The 20,695-nt window shown below is 38.8% G+C and overlaps 2 protein-coding genes and 1 non-coding gene across 3 annotated transcripts in view; 2 read left to right on the forward strand and 1 right to left on the reverse strand.

The window, feature by feature from the left end:
* The window catches only part of c22h20orf27 (chromosome 22 C20orf27 homolog), a 32,184-nt gene extending 23,600 nt beyond the window's left edge, over nt 1-8,584 (forward strand). Inside the window, exons 4-6 of the mRNA XM_042401010.1 lie at nt 45-183; nt 2,569-2,694; nt 6,994-8,584. Of these exons, the coding sequence (XP_042256944.1) occupies nt 45-183; nt 2,569-2,694; nt 6,994-7,094 (366 nt within the window). The 3' untranslated portion in view covers nt 7,095-8,584. The remainder of the gene's footprint in view (nt 1-44; nt 184-2,568; nt 2,695-6,993) is intronic.
* Nucleotides 5,414-5,484, reverse strand: trnag-gcc. The gene has a single exon. It is a non-coding gene; the product is annotated as a tRNA-Gly (tRNA).
* Nucleotides 8,585-16,712: 8,128 nt separating the features above from the next.
* vax2 (ventral anterior homeobox 2) overlaps nt 16,713-20,695 on the forward strand; it is a 29,747-nt gene continuing 25,764 nt past the window's right edge. Inside the window, exon 1 of the mRNA XM_042400327.1 lies at nt 16,713-17,775. Within this exon, the coding sequence (XP_042256261.1) occupies nt 17,541-17,775 (235 nt within the window). The 5' untranslated portion in view covers nt 16,713-17,540. The remainder of the gene's footprint in view (nt 17,776-20,695) is intronic.

Consider the following 20,695-nt stretch of genomic DNA (forward strand, 5'->3'; position numbering starts at 1 on the left):
CTCTTTGCCTTACAACCCTCTAAATATCTCTCCCTCTTACTTAGGTTGGCTTCCTAAAGACGCAGCACCGTTATGAAATCACGTTCACGTTGCCTGAGGTCCCGGCTCTGGGGAAGGATGTGTGTCCAGCGCCAGTACCCAGTCCACACCTCCGGATCACTGATATTACACCCGCACCGGAGGGTAAGATCAACATCATGAGAGAATGAGGAAAAACAGTACGTGAATAAATAAATATAATTTCAAAATGACCAAGAACCCTGCTTTCCATGAAATATTCAGAGGAAACGTTCAGCGGAAACCTGGTCTTGGTTTTTCTGGCTGTTTCCAACAATTGATCAAATGACTATGTCTAATGTGAAAGGGTTCGCTTGTAGTGACAAACCCACAGAGATTTATCACCTGACTCTGCAGTTGCACTTCCCCTCAGCTCTATGGAGCGTTTTAGCATCTTTCAGCGCCTTGTTTTGGTTTTACACATTTTATTTCTCAGGAGTTGTTTAAAACCAGAAATAGAAACAGATGTGAAAAGAGAGGGAATATTGGACTTATGTTTTAAATTTTGATTGTTGCTTGATATCTTTTGGATATGTTAATAGGCAGATATTCGCTAACAAGTTCCCCCATAACAACTTTATGAGGCCATAATGTTGAGTTTAATGTGAAGTTCTGACCGCAAGTGGCCAAAAAAACCCCATTAGTTCTGCTTTAAAGAGATATTTAAACCCCTGAAGCTGTTGAGAGGTAGATTGTTAAAAAGTGGCTGCAATAGAAAGTGTTAATAATACTCTGGTAGCTTTGTGTTTTTTGTTTTGTAAAAGAAGATGACCAATATACACTATATGGCCAAAAGTATGTGGACGCCCCTGTTCTTTGCACCCCTGTACCTGCTGCTGTGTAGATGATTCATTCTCAAACCAAAACAGCACATGACAAGACAGCGTTTTTATTCCTGTATGTTGCATTTTGATCTTTTCCCTCTTTGGTAGAGGTTTTGGTCCAGTTTCTGCAGTAATTTGCCACTGTTGCGATGATGTTAGCAGTGCACTTCTCCAGGAGGCTTCATCTCCGCCCAGTTACAGTCAAATCAAGCGCACCTGCAGAGCAGCCGCCCCACGCTAACCTGATATAACAGCTACATGAGTCGCATGTTTTACCTGCAAGACTCGTGTTTTAATGCTGTTGTTCATCGTTTGTAATGTGAAAACGTCAGAGAAATAAAAAGTTTGCCTCCTGGTATTAGTTCAGTTATAAAATCCAAACCCACCGCAGAGCGTCTGTCCTGTTGGCTGCTGACGGCTGTAGAGTCGGAGGAGGAGTTCAGCCGACTTCACTCTATTTAACACCTGAGCTGAGAGCGTTAGAGCTCGAAGCAGGAAACACAGTCACTCGGCGTCACACTGCTATCCTCTGCTTCCATCATCTCACGCCGATATTTGAAAGAGCAACAGCCAATGGGGAAACTCCAACACCTGGCTAGCTGACCGATGGTGTTACTTCATCACTCATTCACTCACGGACAACCGTGGTCATAGAGCTGGTCATTGGCTGGTCCAGCCAAAAAACATGCTCTTCAATTTCAGTTGAACTTTAAATGTCATTCATTACTTTAATCCCGTCACAGCCAGATATTTACTCCCCAAACCACATACAGTGCGATGGTGATTCTACCTTTAACATCCAAAAAAAAAAAGGAAAGTTAAGTATATGTCTGGTTTTGCTGCAGGCAGCCCTGAGTGAAATATTTTGCGAGTAATTCTCAGCAGCATTGTTACAGGCTGCACGGAGTACCAGATGGCTGAGGATTACAGCCAGCAATGGAGAGCTCAGACAGTGTTAGCTCAGCAATCCATCTCTGAGAGATCATAAACACAAAGCTGACTTTCAAACACTTTCCTGTATTTGTCTTGAATTCCTGTCACTTGTGCTGTCGTAGGCGGTAAACCTCAAACATCTGGCACCTGTGTGGGCTGGAAATGACTTTACTTGAAGTGTAACTGTGAACTTGAATGTGTGTGAGTCTTAACTGGATTTCCGCCCCTCACCAATAAACCAGCTGAAATGGGCCAAAGGTGATCCTAATGTTCCTGGGAGTTGTGCCCACTTACATGCTTGTAACTGTAACTGACTGACCTTTATTTTCAACTTACTGTCACACTCTTTATTTCACCCTCTGGCCCGTTTCTAGACCTGTGTGTGTGTGTGTGTGTGTGTGTGTGTATCAGCTGATGTTAACAGCGGCAGGTGTGTGTCCATATTTGTCTGTGTGTGTTTGTGTTTTAATATATTTACTCATCAGTCATCAGCTGTGTTTATGTGTTTTTCCGTCATGTGATATTTTGTTCTCTTGTGGTTGCCTGATTTGTTTTTCTAGCGTCAGTCTGATCCATATTGAAAATATCACCTCACGCAGAGAGAGATGTGTGTGTGTGTGTGTGTGTGTGTGTGTGTGTGTGTGTGTGTGTGTGTGTGTGTGTGTGTGTGTGTGTGTGTGTGTGTGAACACTTGGCAAAAAAGAGGAAACCCAATCTCTCCTCCCCTTTTGTATTTTCTCTTTCTGTTTTCCAGGAGGTCTGAAGGTAACGTGCGAGTACATGGCGCAGCAGGAGGGAGTTCTGTGTGAGGAGGTGCAACTGCTGAGCGAGACCAACGAGGACATCTGTGTCAAGGTCAAAGTTCACGCCAGAGTCATGGGTGAGGTTTCCTTACCAGAAACTGTGGTGATACTCTCATTGCTCGGTGCCCTCTGCATGTACAGTTTATATTGCACCACACTGTAGCTCGCAGATGACCTTTTGTCGTCTTTTTTGACAGTTGGTGAACTGAGTGACTCAAATGATTCATCATTGTTTCCCCTTGTCTTTCCTTTCTTCAGAGACACTTCCTATTAGATAGAAAGACAATGTTTGGGTGTTCCCTGCATTTACATTAGCATTCACAGATCACTTTTTCAAGCATTTCTACTTGTAAAACCTGAAAGGAATAAAAAAAATTTGTAGAATGAACTCAGAATCTTTATGAGAGACTGTGATACTATAAAATTATGTTTCAGTCTTTTAAAACTGTAGCTTTTGCTGTTAAAACTGAACATTTTACTGCCATTTTTAATCTGCAGTCTGCAAGTAGGTCTGCAACAATGGTTAGTTTTGATCAATTAACCAGACAGTTATTATCTCAATTAAGCGTTTGGTCTAAAAAATATATCAAAAATAGTGAAAAAGTACCTTTTTTTTACAATCATAATTTCCTAAAACCCAGAGTGACCTCTTCAATTTGCTTGTTCTGTTCAACCAACAGTCCAAAAACACAAGGATATGCAGTTTATTATCACAAAAGATGAAGAAAAACAGCAAATCTAGAAGCTGAAACTAGAAAAAGTAACAATTTTTTATAGAAAAAAGTATTTCAGAATACGTTCATAAACATTTCTAATTAATTTGTTGTGTGTTTCAGTATCTCTCATCCAGAGCTTTAAATGATCGAACTTGACATCACAATGAATTTTGGTTTGTTTTACCAACATGTTCTCATTTTTAAAAATAGGATTCTGAGGCTGATTTTCACAACAGACTCTTAATGTTGCATCAAACTTCTTCGAATCTCTTTCACTTGTAAAATTGAGAAATCTGAAGTGAACAGTTTCACCAGTCTGTACTGGTGTGCTGCTGCCACCTGCTGGTGACTTCAACAACCAAATTTCCAACAGCCCCTAAAAATAATCAGCTGTAATATTAGTTTACAGACAGTTTTTTACAGTAAAAATTCTCTACCACCTTCTTTACAATAGAATAATTCAAATAATAACAACACAACTAATAAAATACAAATCTCTCAGTAACAAAACTCTCTCTCCTACACAGTAGCGGCGTTTTTCTGCCCTCTGACATCATGAAGCTCTCTGACACAGCAGAGCAGTAATGAATTTGATTCCTACACTTAAAACAGTGTCAGTGGGACTGAATTATATATCATTTATGTCAGCAGATGGAGAATTAGTCACAGGGAGCGCATGTGTCTTTCCATCTGTGCCTACGTAAATATACAGTAGCAGGACTCGTGTGTTCGAGGGGTGAGTGGCGGCCGGGTCGGTCAGTGTTTTATTTTTACTCACAAAGCGTGACCTGAACATCTGTCCAGATGTGTGCGTGTAAGTGAGGCCTGGACAACGACCAGATCAATGGATTAAGCTCTGCCACCCGCCTCTGCTGTTACCCGAACTGCACCGCTGCTGTTAGATAAGTGACTCAATGAGTGAAATATAACAACAGACGGTTAATAGATCAGTTATTACAAATGCATTACTAGAAACTGTATAAAACATGTTAATATATGTAAGGAAGTGTTTATTTTAAACATTAGTGCTGAAACTAGTGTTTATAAATTAATTGATCAATGAGTTGGCAGAAAATTGACAACTATTTTGATCATTGATTAATTATGTAAATCACACAAACAAACAATTTTCTGGTTCTAGCCTCAAAATTGTGAGAATTTCCTGCTTTTCTCTGTCTTACAACTATGTAAACTGAACATCTTTGGGTTTTGGACAGAAAATTCCGACATTGATATTTCAGCCGATAATCTTTTAAATACATAAACACACATTTTTTGCAATGATCCCTCAGATGTGGTTATCAAACACTTGTGACAAAGATATGTAATGGAGGCATGATGTTTTACAGTTTAACAATAAGCTGTATTGTATAAAATGACATCACTGCACTGAAACAGTAAACTTCACCAGGAATTTAACGTTTTTAACATCCACCGGGTTGCCGGCGACATGCTTAAGCCATTTGTAAGCGGTAGCATCACACAGTAATGAGTCAAAGCAGTTGGCACAATTTGGCCAATCGGAGATGATTGGAGAGGTTCAGGGACACCACAAACTAAAAACTCCCAAGCTCTCATTAGGTTAGGCCTTGAGGTCTGGGATTTTATAAAGGTTGACTAGATGTAGAAGGTATATGGTGTTCTGTACAGTTCTGGCATAAAGCATGTCCTAATTATTGTTATTCAAATATGACTCATTATAGACGAGGACCAAAAACACTTTTTTGAGCCTTATTTGAACTGATGTAGTTCTGTTTGTGTTTTAGCCACATGCTAAACAAGCACATTTCCAGAAACTAGAAAATGAAAGCCTGATACATGCATCATGACCTTACAGTTCTTCTGTTATAAGCTTTTCCATTTGGGTGTACCAAATAGGCGAAAATTCTATAAAAAGGGTGGATGTTATAGGGTTAATGATTATAAATAACTATAAATAAGAAAAACACATAGAACAGAAGAATATATGTATGTTTGTATTGCAGCTCCAGTACTTTTTTATGCTAATGTGAGTCTGCAGAGTCATTCCTGTCTCTCGTCTCTCTGTATGATGAAGGTGGGGGGGGGGAGAAAAGTGTGTTGCATTGGCCGGGAATCGAACCCGGGCCTCCCGCGTGGCAGGCGAGAATTCTACCACTGAACCACCAATGCATTGGTGCAAACCTCTTGTGCAATATACCAAGTGAACAATGAGCTTAGACCCAAACTAGTGCTGAGTTTTAAAACATTTGTTCACACTGTTTGACTGTGAAAGGTTTCATAGTTGGTTATAGATAAATAAACTTAATATAAATGTGTGTGAGTCTCATTTAACCTCGATTCAGTCTCATTATAACACTGGTGGGATGTGACGTGTCGTGTAGATGACCTCTTATCCAGGATCACGGTAGCACTGAGTTTTAAGTCCTGCAGCTCTGAATATCTGTGATCAGTCATGCTGTGCGGCGTTTTCAACTGGAAACCTCCACATAGGAGGTGGGCGGCTCTTGAACTGCATGTAAGCGGATACTTCAAGTAGGAGGGGTGGAGGGTAGAAGGCGGGGGGGGGTGACGGGGAGCTGCCGGCCCTAAACTGAGCCTCTCAGTCTGTGCTTTCTTCCATGTTGAGTCCACACCGCATGGATGAGGCACAACTGGAAAGCTGCATCTCTTCACCGCAGGATTCTTTCCAGCAACCAGGAGACTCTCACTTTTATTTACTCGCACAGATTCTTGACAGCGACGATAACATTTATATAAATAAGAACTAAAAAATAAAAACCCGCAGGAGATGCGGTTGTTTGTCAGATTCCAGCGGCGAGCAGAATACACACAAATGTAACAGCAGCTCTGCGAGTGTTTGCTCAAAGCACCGAAATACACAGAGACAAATATAACAAGTTATTTCTTCATCTGGCTTTTTACAAGTTTAGTGAAACCAAGAAAAGACATTGAAGTGAATGGGAAGCTGCTTTCTGTGGAGCTACTGTGGTCATGTTTTTTGTACAATCTGAACCTGTTTTCATAGTTAACATCCGCAAAAAGGGGAAATACATTTCCCAAAAAGTCAAGGCACACTGTTTCATGACTTTATTATATATAGTGGCTACATGATGAAGCTTTATAACTTTTGGGCCTTGACTTTTTGGGGAAGTCGTGGACATTAATTGGTTAGCTGTGCATCAGAAGCACCTGCTTTACGTCACGTTGTTTTCAGATCCAGGAGGCACTTCCTCATTTGTTTTTCATCCACTGTCTTCATAGTTGTTTGAAACCGAGGCTCCGAAAGGTTGAATACAGTTTGAAAATGGGAAGTGAAAATGAATTTGTGTGTACATTGATGAAATGAATCGTGTCACATGCACATAAATTCATAACAAAAGATTCAGATTCTTGAGGCAGGTGGCACAATACTGACAGCACAAGACTATTGTGAATGTAATTACTTAACTATGATACAGATATCAATAACCTTGTCATCACATCTTTATTTCATTACTTCCCTATTTGCTTACTTAACTTTTATCCAGAGGCAACTTGGCTGATCTGCAGTATATTTTCGTTACATCAACACATTTATATTCAATAATATTTTCTCTTGTTTATTGGTTTGAAGTTATTCGGGTTGTCAAGCGTGCACTTCTTCTGATTCCCTTCTTTCTCTTTCTGCCTCTCGTCCAGATCGTCACCACGGTACACCCATGCTGCTGGAGGGAGTTCGCTGCATCGGGGTGGAGCTGGAGTACGACTCTGAACAGAGCGACTGGCAAGGATTTGACTGACTCTCGAGAGTTCCCGTTCCCCTTCACATACACACAAACACACACACCAAATAACACACACACACATACACACCCACCATATCCCCCAAATAGAAGAAGAAATAGAAATCTCACACACACACATTTAGTGCAGACATAGTGCCACATGCAGCATATCAAGCCCCGGTGTTGAGTTTTGTCTGCAACGTCTCTTACATACAAAAACATTCCTCTGCTGTGACTTTCACCGCCAACATCGGCAGAACCCGAACGGACATTTCGTCACATTTCATCTTTCTTCGACTCCTCTACAAGCCCTAAAAAACTCTGTCGTCTGTTCGCCGTCACACGTCGTGTCGTTGATCTGTCTTTTCTTTACTGAACCTCCAGAGGGCAGCAGTGCTCTTTAAATCAGTGCAGCCTCAGATCTTCTGTCACTGCCTCTTGTGCTCCAGTTCACTCATTTCCTGATGTGCAAACCATACAATCTGTATCCCACATGGATTTAAAGGTGCAGGTGTAAATAAGGGCTCTTTTTATTGATTAAGTTGCTTGAAATTGAACTAAAAGAATGGAACAAATCTGCACAAATCAGGGAAATGGGGTTGAATTAAATAGCAATGCTGAGCCTATAATGTGTCTGTTTAACCATAAGGGGGCACTGCAGACCGCTGTATGTAACGCTCTCCATTCTGAAGGCTTTTTTTTTGGGATAAATGATGGGTTTTAACTGTGCTGCAGGGTGGTGGCATCTCTGTATTTAAAGGAAAAATCCAACTCGGACACTCTTACGTTTTTAAAATCCTTACGGTTGGTTCTTTACGTGTCTGTTTCACGTGTTTTACCTCAACCTGCTTTATCTACTTCTACTGATTTTCAGGAAATCCCTTCAGAAATATGTGTGAAGGTGTAAGTGAGGAAATCGTTTACAGCAGCGATAATGGAGAGAGGTTTTACTTATCATGAGAAATACCTCAAAACATGTGATCCATCTACAGAACATGGTACTAGTCTCTTGAATCTGTTTTTCCTCCCTGTATGATTGTTAAACATGTTTGTGTTATTGTGCATCTAGAAAAATGCACTTTTTTTCTTTTAATATGAGGAACTAACAACAAAATCTCTGAAACGTTTTCTGACATCCTGTTATGTTTCTCCACTTTTGTACAGAAATAAAAAATAATCACAAGAGAGCTGCAACGACTAGTCCAGTGATCAATTAGTCGAACAAGAAAAACTTAATTGGCAGCTATTTTGATAATCGATCAATCGTTTCAGTCATTTGTTTCAAGCAAAAATACAAATGTTCTTCAGTTTCAGCGTCTCAAACGTGGCGGTTTGCTGTTTTTCTTTGGGAATATCGTCAGCTTTTGGACTGATAGTCAAACACAACAACAAACTGACATCACTGTAGGCAGTGAGGGATTATTTGTTAGCATTTTATTGACTAAATGATTAATTGATTAAAAAGTAGAGCTGCAACTAACAATTATTTTCATAATCGATTAATCTTCAGATTATTTTGGCGATTAATTGATTAATTGTTTTGGTGTATAAAACATCAAAACAGTGAAAATGTCCATCACAATTACTGGTGTCCATGGTGACCAACAGTCGAAAGCCCAAATATATTCAATTTTCTGTAATAAGAAAAGGAAACGCAGCAAATTCTCAAATTTGAGAACCTGAAACCATCACATTTTTGTCATTTTTGCTTCTAAAACTACCTAAACGATTAACCAAATATCAAAGTAGTTGCCGATATTTGCGGAGTAGTTACTGAGAAAGTAATCGTTGGCAGCCCTAATTCACAACCAAACCATAACATGTAGCCAACAGCTGTATTTTAAAGGTACGAAAGTGTTTTTGGGTGGATTTTTCCTTTAAGAAAGCCTGCTGCAGCCCAGCAGGGTCCAGGAAGGATTAACATTTAGTTTCTTTGTTTGAATTGACGAAGCCTTCAGAACGCACATGCGACACAAGTGCCTTCCATTGTACTGTCCAAATGATTTAACATTGTTTTACCCCGTCACATACTGTACCGACCAGTCTGAAGCAGCAGGGAGGCGACCGTACATGTCCGAGCCCAGTGACACCTCTGGGGAGGGAAGGGGAAATAGAAAAATATATCTCTGGGATCAGAAAAAAAAAAGTTGCCCTCTTGATCCAGTATGACACCTGCTTGTTTGTTGTCTTTCCACGAGTGTTAAAATCCCACAGCTTCCACCAGCTCACCTCGTCAGATCAGACAGGTGTATCATGTGTCCCGTCAGTACATTCATTCATTCACAAAAACATGGAAATTACAGCTCGAATCCTCATCACACGAACTCAAGTAACATTTGTGCTTATAGAGCAAGTGCCATGATCTCCATATCATATCAATCATAACATTTCCTGCTTTTTTTTTCACGTCGCCTCATTTGTTTTTCTTCCCCTTTTAAATGCATTCAGCCTTAAAGAAAATGATTCTGTGTCTCTACATAGTTCTTGATGTAGTGCAGATTACACTGATTTAAATGTTTGCTTGCGTGTTATTAGGTCAAAGTCTGGTTTTGCTCCTTTCTTATAGTGTGAAACTGAAGTGCTCTGTATGTTTCTGTTTCAAGAATGTAGCAGTTTATTTGTTGACATCTGCTCCCACCCACCGTGTGCGTGATTTGTACTTTTTTTGATGTCAAAAATAAAATAAAAACGTCTGTATGTTTGAGTTTTACTCATCGTGGACTCTTGTCAGTTCATAGCAGGAACACTTGATGGCAGTCTACGCCGCCACAGCGCTGTTTTATTTATCTAAAGTAACTGTGGCTTACAGTACACATGCCCTGCATAACATGATGTAACCTCTTACACAAAATCGTTTTTTTCATGATTGTAGTGATGACACAAAACTGTTTGGACGCACGATTTTTTTTCTCATTTCAGATGAATGCGAAAGTCTTCATAGAATTAGGGGTTTATTTCTAGAGAATTTGGAGTGTATTTATCTTTGTGCAGCTCAGTCTGTTCAGTTTAACAGGCGAACACAAAACTGATTATATAAACATACTGGAAACACTATATGACACATAACTCATATTCAAGTCATGTAATATGTATATATATATATACATATATATATATATATATATTTTTTTTTTTTTTTTTGTCAACAAGTAGATTCAAGCCTGTAGAACAATTTCATAGCTTGGTTGAAGAAATTAATTACATTTACATACTTACATACTGTAAATTGATAACTTTTAACTTCTGTTTCTTTTACAAGTTATAAGTCAAACATGTTTATTTCAATTACAAATCACATTGAATACAGACTTAATTGGCTGATTATGAGCATTTTCCCCCCCAAATATTACAAATAAGTGGAACTGTTGGCTTCTCTTTTCTTTAGATAAACATACATGGAAGACAATTACATTCAACAATGTTGTTTTTTTTACACTAGTTGGACATTTTTACTTCAACTTGAGAAGAGATTTACACCAATATTTTTATTTCCACTATAATAAAAATATCAATCATAGCTGAATAGAACATTTAGACATTTATAACCACCTGGTTCATCTGGATACTGTGTGTGTGGCTGCAGAAACAAGATAGAAACTAGTTGAGGTTTAACTGTCCACATTATAAGGATAATAATGAATATTTAAGGATAAAGTGCACAGGTGTTATTACTGCATGTCAAACTTTACTCAGCAGCTGAATTCACAATTTTTATTTAAAGAGTTATAATTACTGTACAAATAAGGACTTTTCTGTCTCTTTGTCTCATTCTCAAACATTATAAAAGCAATTTTTAATAAACATGGCTGCTGAAACTGCAAATTAAACAAAACTAAAGGCTGCAACTCTGGCTGATCTGTAAATATGCCTTCTTAGGTTTTAAAGTGTTTACAATCAATACAAAAATCAGAAATATTACGGATCATTTGAGTGTCAAGCAATGAGCAGAATATAAATGTATCAACACAGAGCTGTTTCTGCGTGTGTTTGGTGGCTGAACCGCCGGTTTGCAGAAACTCTTGAGACCAGATCGACCCTCTGCTGTCTCCTCTGGGACTCTTTGTGTCCTGAGCTAAACCCGGACTCAGCTACAGCCGTTCGAACCCACAATGATCATTACAGATATCAGCAGAAACCACCTTTTGAGCGGAGACAGATGTGCGACGGTAACTTTTTAAAGGACTCTAAAAATTACGCAGAGCTGCTGAGGAATCCGTTTATAGGGAAAAAAAAGATAAATATACTCTATTTTTCTTTTTAAAATGTTTTTATTTATTGTTTTTGACTTCTGCTAACGTCAAAGATAAATCCTTTATGTTAAGAATAATCTGAATAAAGACAGTTTGTGATTGTATTTTAACAACAGCTCAAGTGTCTGTTGTATAAAATAGTTTTTAAAAAATGCTGATGTGGAAAAAAAACATTTAAAGTAGCCTAAATATTATTATTATTTTTTTTTTTACTGTTGTTATTATTAATAATAATAGAAGTAGTAGGATTCATACTGTACTAGCTGGTCCCTTTAATGCTCTGAAAACACGTGAAATGTTTATTTGTTTTTATGTTGTTTGAAACTTTATGTTGCTGCAGGAAACACTTGCAAAAGAGATTTTTAATTCCTGTTACAATAATAATAAAAAAATAGGCCATTGATGCAACTTACAACATGTCTCCACGTGATATGATTTATATGCAAATGTTATTTTAACCATTTAAATTGTAAAATGAAACAGTTTTTCTCTTTAGCAACGTGTTGGATTTTAATATTTTGAATAGATATTAAACTGAAAACTTCCCTGAAAGTCAATAAATGTAAATTAAATTCCCAAAAGACTAAAATCATCGTTGCATTCAGGTGCAGCCTGAACAAACACAACCTATTAGTGACATTTAGAGAACATGTGCAGCTTCTTTTCTACCGAATACAATTAATATGATCCCTTAAAAAAAAGGCCAGAATATTAAATGAATGTAAATTTCGACAGATGAACAGTCACTTCTGTGTGCAGGTAGACTTCAGGACATTTTAAGCTTTTTGGTTGAACGAAATTATGCAGTTTTCTGATGTGATCGCCTCCACTGTGCTGCATTATTTCAGTCTTCTGCTCTCACACACGGCAAGAAACTGAAAGCAACAGCCTGTAAACAAGCTGGATAAGATAAATAACCTCCTAAAAAACACCTATTTTATACTTCAAAAAGCCCTCAGCTTGACTTCAGCCAGATTTGAGTCTGTTAACGTGAGAAATAAAGTCTTGAATTAAAACGTAAAACCTACTTACATGTCATTTTACATTCATCCTCCGACACATTTTCTCTCCTCCTCCTTCCTCCAAGGTTTATTTCAACTGAGCTACTGCGTTATTACTTTCTTTTTTTCTCTCTCTCTCCAATACCACCACCAAAACCTCGGCGTCCAGTTTCACCAGCAGAACCAGCAGCAGCTTTCATACTGGACACAACGCGTTTTCTAGCAACTTATTATTAATAAGCACAAATCCCCCCCAAAATGCTTGTTTGTGACATCACGTGACCCACTATTAAAAAATAGACGCAGCAAAGTGTTTTCAGAGGTATTTGTGCTCCTGCACAGCCTCATATGAAGGTTTGAGAAATGCAATGAGACTGTAAAACTAATAAAAAATACTAAAGTCCTTTCCAGCAGCTGCTCTCCACTTTGCTTTTATTGTGTTAACCGGTTAAATCTGAATTATTTCAATCTTTAAAAAAAAAAAATCACAGTTGCATGTGGGCTCACACATGTTTGCCATTCCTGTACAGATTTGTCTGGAGCTTGTGTGGGATGTGTGAACTCTGCGTGGCCCGTTGCCCTCCCATTGACCTCTGGGATTACAGTAATCTCTGTTGATTGATCTGATTGATCAGATTCATCTCCACAAGGCCGCAGTACAGCCGCACACACACGGGGGGGACGGAGATGAGGCAGTCGGTGCTTGGTGCAAATAAACTTTTTTTTTTTCTTTTTTTTTTCCTTTCTCTTTTTTTTTTTTTTTTCCTGTGGGCACAAAGGCAGAGAGTCTCTACAGGCATCAATATCATGTGCCAGCAGATATACGCCTTTATCCGCACTGATTTAACATAATTGGGATTTTGAGTATAGCAGAAATATGAAGTAAAATGGGGTTTTAAAGTCGAATATGTAGAGGAATATCTTCAGATTTGATCATTATCATGTAAAAAAAACAGAGCAAAAAAATTCAATGTTTTCCACTGATTGTGTTGGTTTCAGGGCTGAAAAGCCCCTGAAGCTGCATTCAAGATCATCATGAGGGTAATAAAACTTTCTGAAACCACATTAATGAAATTATTTTAGAATAAACAGCTCCTGGAGGTATAGAGAGGCTTACTATAGTCTAATGTTTTATAAAGTAGGAAACTTTTTTGTTAAGCAATCATACTGAGATATGAATGAACTCGTACATACTGTTCAGATCAAAATGTGACCTTTTGTTTTATTTTTAAACACTTGAGAGCTGTAAAAACACCCTAAATAACTTTCTTTTAGCCTAAAATGGGACCCAGAATATACAAAAATAGAATTTTTTCAACTTTTTTTTCATTTTTTTGTGCAGCTGATACATACTTTCACACATAAAAGGTGTTCTGTGTTCATTTTGACCCATATTTAATTAAAAAAAACCTCCATATTCAATAAAATTCATTGAAATCATGATAGTTCCTGTTTTAGGAAACACAGAACCATAATGTAGTGTGTAATGTTGTGAATATTTTTTTCCCCTTCCATAAACAAACAGTATAAAATCTAAAGAATAAACTCTCTCTGCTCTCTGAAGGCTTCATTAGGGATTAATCACCCATTTATTAGGAGAATGAAAAATAGATTTATGGTGTTCAGACTAATTACGAGGCGACAGTGTGAAGGCTCAGAATGTGAACAGTTTTTAAGGGTTAATGACCTGGACAATTAATGAATAGTGATAAATGTGCAAATTAAAATGAATCGCGTGGGTTTTTACAGATCATCATATCAGTCAGTGACCAACATGTTCGTTAGACTGTGGTGGAAAAAAGTTCCTTTAATGAAGTAAAAGTTGTACCACGAGTTCCCTGCATTTAAAATATTACTTAAGTACAAGTATTAAGAGCCAAAATAAAGTATAAAAAGTACTCAGTATGCAGAATGGCCTATTTGAGAGTAGCTACTGTACTTAATTATTATTGATGAATTGACATGTAAGCAGCATTTTAATGGTGCAGCTGCACGCGAGATGAAGCAAAGTTTAACTACTGCATTTATTATAAGACAATCCAATGTTTTTATGTGAAAATACGAATCTGTGAAGTACTAACTGTACTGTAGGTGTTGCATAAATGTAAAGTGGAGTACATTTAGTATCTATCTATCATTTTTATGAACAATTTCTACCCATTTAAGCCTGTTTGCATTTTGAACATTAGGCTTTTAAGTAAGACTAATTTCCAGAAGTGTCAGTCAGTGCAGAAAACATATTTGACAGTAAAAAGCAGTAGCAAAAAAAAAAAAAAAAAAAAAAAAAATCCCCTGAGGGCTGTTAAAATATTATAAATGTCACAAAATGACAGAAACTAACTTTTCTAATAGAGACTGAAATCAAATTATAAGACGTCTTTGGAAAAGTCTGTTTTTTTGAAAGGTTTTAGCTGTGCATCAGAGGCTGAAAACACTGAAGAGAAGGAGGAGGAAGGAGGAAAAGTGTGTGTGTGGGTGCGTGCATGTGTGTGTGTGTGTGTGTGTGTGTGTGTGTGTGTGTGTTGCAGCAGCAGCAACAGCAGCAGCAGCAGCAGCACAGCAGCAGCAATCAGTCCCCTCTTGTCTCGCTGCTGAGTGCAGCGTCTGATTGACAGTTTCTATTCATCCTCTGTGAGATTAGGCCAGCTGAAAGGAGTAACGACCCATGTCTGTGTGCAGTAATTACGGCCTTGGATAAGAAAAATAAGAAGAAACACACACAGCAAAACTATAATTATATAATCCCCGCTCAAAATGCTTTATTCGCTGTGTTTTTCCAAAGATGTTTCACCTGTAAAGAGGAAATTCCACCCGGTGTTTCAGTCCATCCTGCCACCGAAATTATCTCACAATCACAACAAACTACAGGCTACACCGTCAACATCAAGCCGGCAGAAGAAAAATGGGGCGTTATTTTTTTTTATAAAGATGGCTGCATATATATATATATACAGTAGAAATGACAGTGAACGAGCTGTTTAATCTCCAGTTGAAAACAAACGGTGACCTTCGCTTTGTGCTGGTTTTTTTTTTAAATCACGCACTTCTTGTAACAGATTTTGTGTTAAATGCTTATTTACTGGTGAGGTTTTTTTTGTTATAGGAGTGAAGCTCGGGGGCCATTTCATGAAACGAGAACTTGAGGCAATGCTGCGTGGAGAGAGAGAGTGAGAGAGTGAGAGAGAAAGAGAGGGAGAAAGGGGGGTGGACAAAATAACAGAAACACCTGTTAAATCTCATAGAAGTGATTCAACTCCTTTGTAATGTTCAGGTTGCGGTCTGTGTTGTTGTTGTATTTGATTATATATATCGTATTATACTGTGCATGTGTTGCTGTTTTTGTGTCCACCCCATGTATTTGTTCATGTAGTATGGCTTCCACCAATATGGGTTATTATGAACATTGTATTCTCACACTGAGGTGATATTTTGTGCTTGAATCTGACCGTTTTCATGCCAAAAAAACTGATAAGTATATTTCTTGTCAGGTTGAGTGAGCATCTAGGAGCAGAAACTCACTATTGAAATCCAAACTCAACACTGCTCTTTATGGCAGAGCGACCTGCACATTGATCAATAACAAAGTTCATTTTTAAAGCCAAAAAGCACAAATTTGTCTGAAACGGCTTTATAGTTGATTCAATATAGGACATCCAGTGTGCTTAGAGACGTGATTTGGGTATGTAAAAGTAAACTCTGGGGCTCATGAGTCATTTTAATGAAGAATAAATTTATAAAAATATACATGAACAGTTTGAATTGGCTGCTAAAATCGTATAAAGACACTTAAATGTCTCTGCAGGCTCTCTGTTTACTTCCATCATATCAGATTGACATGACTATAAATATTTAATAAAAAGCCAGTATTGGCCTTCATATGCCGGTTTATATGTGTGTGGTTATGGTTTTCATTTTGAGAATTTTAAAGCTCCTCAATGAGCTTTTAAGGGAAGAAATGTGATATATTTTTAATGTAATTCTGTTTTTTTTACCTTACTGGGTCAGATGTGTTTCTGCTTCCTGGGAAACTACATGTGCGCCTTTTGCACTCACATTGTTTTCTGGACCAGGGGAGAGTTCGGCCGTAAACCAAAAAAAAAAAAAAAAAAAAAAATGTCAGAGCCTGACAGGGCTGCGGGGAAACCCAGGCAGCGCTGCATTTGGCTGTTTCCAGAGAGGAATAGCGCGCACAACCATCGTCTCATGTCTCCGCGCCTGATCCCAGTCTGCAGCGCCGCTCATCCTCTTGTCAAAACGTGCCCTGCGAGTTGACCAATCGGCTGCGACCCTGCGTGGGCAGGAAGTGACGTCTCGGGTTCCTGCCTCTGTGAAGTGTACCGTGTCACCACAAATATTATCCACACACCACCATCTCTCCTCTGTTAGTGCAGGCAGGGTGTATCAGTCGCCCCGCTCAGACGTGATGTTTCAGCTGCAAAGCAAATTATAAATACTGACAGAGTGCTCCAGACTTTATTTGAGAGCAAATGTGACCATTTCTCATTTCCTGACAGTCCCCTCCTGAAGGTTTTCAACACAGACATCTTTTCTCTGTGCGCTCTCCAAAAAGCAGAAGACCACCGACCCCCCTTATGTGGCCATCTCACCACCAACAACATGCAATCAAGGATCCGCCGAGGCAGTCGAGCTGAGCGGGGGTGAAGTAACAGGCTGCTGCTTTGGAGAAACCAGGAGAAACTTTGCTCCCTGGCTGGTGCACGGTGAACTGTGACCGCTGCTGCATGAGGCTGTTATGCGCGCCGCCTCTTACTTTTATTTCTACGTGGGTGAGCAAGTGTGTGTTTGTGGCACCTCCCCGCTCCACCATAGATCTGGCTGCCCCCTTGTACCTAACAGGCTGCACCATGTATTCCTCCTGCACCTCCTGGCTACATTAGTTAGTGTAGGATCCTGAGTTTTCCTCCCCAGCCGACTCCCCCCTTGCTTTGGTTTGGACTCCGGACCGTGCGTCATGCCGCGACACCTGAAGCGCACCCCGGTACCGTTGCAGGACTGCATGGTTCCTCTGTAACTGGATCTACTTTTTTTTGTTTTGTTTTTTTGGTTTTTTTTTGGAGGGGAGAGGAGGGCATGCTCTCATCGTCTCTGGAGAACACTTACAAAAAGGAGAAGAAAGTAGAAAGACGAGGGTGAGCAGCAGCGACAGAAGGAGGGAGAGATAATCTTAGAGATTGTAACTTACTTGGTAGATGTTTGATCAGGCCACGACTATGGGCGATGGGAACCATCGCTGTGGACCCAACCCGCTGTGTCCGGACCGGATGGAGGCAAAGTGCCGAGCCGAGATAGGGAGCCGGTCCCCGGTTCAGAGCTCCACCGACACCCCGGGGACATCAGCGTCCACCCCGACGTCCTCCAGCGAAGACGGTCACGACAAACTTTTGGGAGTGGACCCTGACTACTGTCGAAGGATATTAGTAAGGGGTAAGTGGGCCAAAATATAACAAATTTGATTTATTTCGTGCGTAAAACAACAATCCTCAAAGTTGGAATCAATGACAGTTTTCAGGATATTGAAGGATATTTTAAGTTAACTATCATTTTATCCACAATTATTCAAATCATAGGATGTAAAACAATAATAATCCTAATCACTGGGTTCACCACTGACACTTTTATCTCCACACATACAGTGTAGGCAGCCATAAAAGAAAAATACTTTAAATGTCCAACAAAATCTCTGCAGGTGGGTTTGTTGATGCTGCTTCCACTAACAAAATGTTAAATTGAAGCTGTAAAATATGACAAACTAGAAGTCAACATACTGTAGAGTGTAAACTGTCTAAAACTTGGACTGATGCTTCCAAACATATGACTCAGACTGTGAACAATATAACACCTCTGGTGCAGGATGGACTACAAAAAGCTTCTGCAACAATGGGCTACTTTCACTTCCGTGATATCTAAAGGATTGCAACACCAGACCACACCTTTTTAAAAAAACATTTTGAATAAAAATAATATTAAAGTGTGATTCTGAGCAGATCATTGTGTGGAACAGACTGTGTTAATTTTGGTTAAACCTTTGTTCAGGTGAAAATATAAAAAAATATTCCTTAAATTCATAGTAAAAACAAAGAAATTGCTCTTTTCTGAATATTATCTCTTTTTTTTTCGTGCATGTCTAATGAATATTCCTCTCAAACACACCTGTGTGGCTGATTGTTTGAAATCAGACCTGAGAAAGAAATGAAAACAAAGAAAAATGGTCTGGAGAGAAAAGTGCAGGATAATCAGATGAAATTCAACCCTGTAGGCTGTTTGTTGTCTCGCCTTTAAAAAAACAAAGGAGCTGATATAACATCACCTCTCCACAAGTTAGAAGCTTAGGTTAGTTGTCAGTGGCTGATTGTCTTTGTGTGTTATGTTAATGACCATCAGAATAATATTTAATTCAATATCATACTGAGTGTCCACGCCCTCCTGCTGGAGGCCAGCAGTTTCTCAATGACTTTAAATAAATAAATCTAGAAAATTCAGATAAAATCACTGCAGTCAGCAGCCATTCATAAAATAAAGGATATCTGCTGTCATTTATTTTTATTATATTTTTAAAGAATCGACGTGATTTAGAAGCTGTTTTAATGATATTAATCAGCCTAAAAATGTTAGTTTAATTTATGCTCTCAGAATAAATGATTATAAATTAAACTGTGCAGTTTATGTGTGTGAAATGTTTGCAGGGAAACATAAAAGGCATCAAAAGTTCAGAAAAACACAAAGAAACATGTTTATATCTCTCTGCACTTGTAAGTTAATTTACACGTGGCACATTTGTAATTATTATTTCAGCACGTAAACACGCCATAAACCCAAACGAGACGAAATTACAATTTTGAATTTATTTATTTTTTGAGGAAGTATTTAAAGTGTGAGTCACTGAATTTCTTGCAAGGTGTTAAGAAATGTTTGTCTGATGCTTTCCAAGAACCCAAGCAGCTTCTTCACATGCATTCAGAACTCCTTAAAGAACAAACAAAGAATTTACTTGTATTATTTTTGTGCAGGACATTTCTGCAGTGGCACAAAGCCTAAATGCTTGATGTGTGGACAGGATCAATATGTCGGCCTATCAGTTCTCGGTTATGTTGGGGATATTATGGTTTGCTGGCTGGTTATTTTTATTTCCCATTGAACGTTTAGTCGTGCGGTTTCCTGGCTCGAGCAGCAACAGCTCGTTTAGCTACAGGGCAAAGTAAAATTATTATATTATCACGAGCGATTTTAGATAGAAAATGATACATGTGAGGGAAAATACGAGGACAAATCTGGAGTCAGAGTGAATAATGTAAAACAGCTTCTTCAGGGTTTCGATCAGTTCCAGTAGAAGTTGTCTGTTGTAGCAACTGCAGGAAGAAATATTAGAAAATTGTCAATTTTTGTATGTTTATTATGTTGATTATCAGTGAGCCACTGTTGTCATCTGTCAGCCAGAGTTTTCTATCATTTCTCCACTGCTGATCATAATTTCTGGTGCAACCCAACACATGAAACGCCAGATATATTTTCTCATATGAGCTAAAAGGCGTTGATATGTTGTCCTCTGTTGACGCCTGTGACTGGTCGCTATTGTGCTGCGTCCCTTCACTGGTTCACGGTGGCCGGTTAGAGAAGCAAGTGGCCTGCAGAAGGAGTTTTTTTTTTTTTTTTTTTTGGTGGAGATGCAGCTCGCAGCACCGAAGCGAAGCCTGCAGTGTCACTATTTGTTTTCCAAGCTGAGTGCTGGATGCTCGGGTTTTCCGCAGAGAGGCCGGGGTCACCCGGAGGTCAGCAGGTCTGCTCGCAGCTGCTGTTTGCTCCTACTGCTCGCAAATGTTTCCATCACGGTTTGAGCTTTTTTGTTTTGCGCCTGAAAAAAAGAAGTTGTGAATGTATTCTACGGTGTGTTTGCTCGATTAGGAAGGTTTACAGCCTCTTTGGTGCAATATCTCACTTGCCCTGCGAGACGTTACGCAAAATTGTTCTGCGTGCGTAAAGATGGAGACCTCGCAAGCGTGTTTCATGATGTGTTTTGGGCCTGTAGGCTAACAAATACTTAAGAATAACTTAAGAATAACTGTCTTTTACATTATGATTGAAATAACTGTTAAATACAGACGAAGGTGTGCAGGAACATAACTAATGAAATTACTGTTCTTATTAAGTATTTAAGTATTTTTTTTCTTTTACGCACGAATCTTCCTGTAATTTATAAGCCTTTATATGTTTTACTGACCTTTTCATTACTGCGCGTTTATGCAAGTAGTTTATATAAGTGGTGACGCAACTTTAAAAAGAGTCCAAAATTTTGCCTTTAGCTAAAAAAATAAATAAATATTTGACCTCAGTTTTTTTTGACTGTAGC

The sequence above is a fragment of the Thunnus maccoyii genome, chromosome 22 (assembly GCF_910596095.1).
Source record: "Thunnus maccoyii chromosome 22, fThuMac1.1, whole genome shotgun sequence".
NCBI classification, from domain to species: Eukaryota; Metazoa; Chordata; class Actinopteri; order Scombriformes; family Scombridae; genus Thunnus; species Thunnus maccoyii.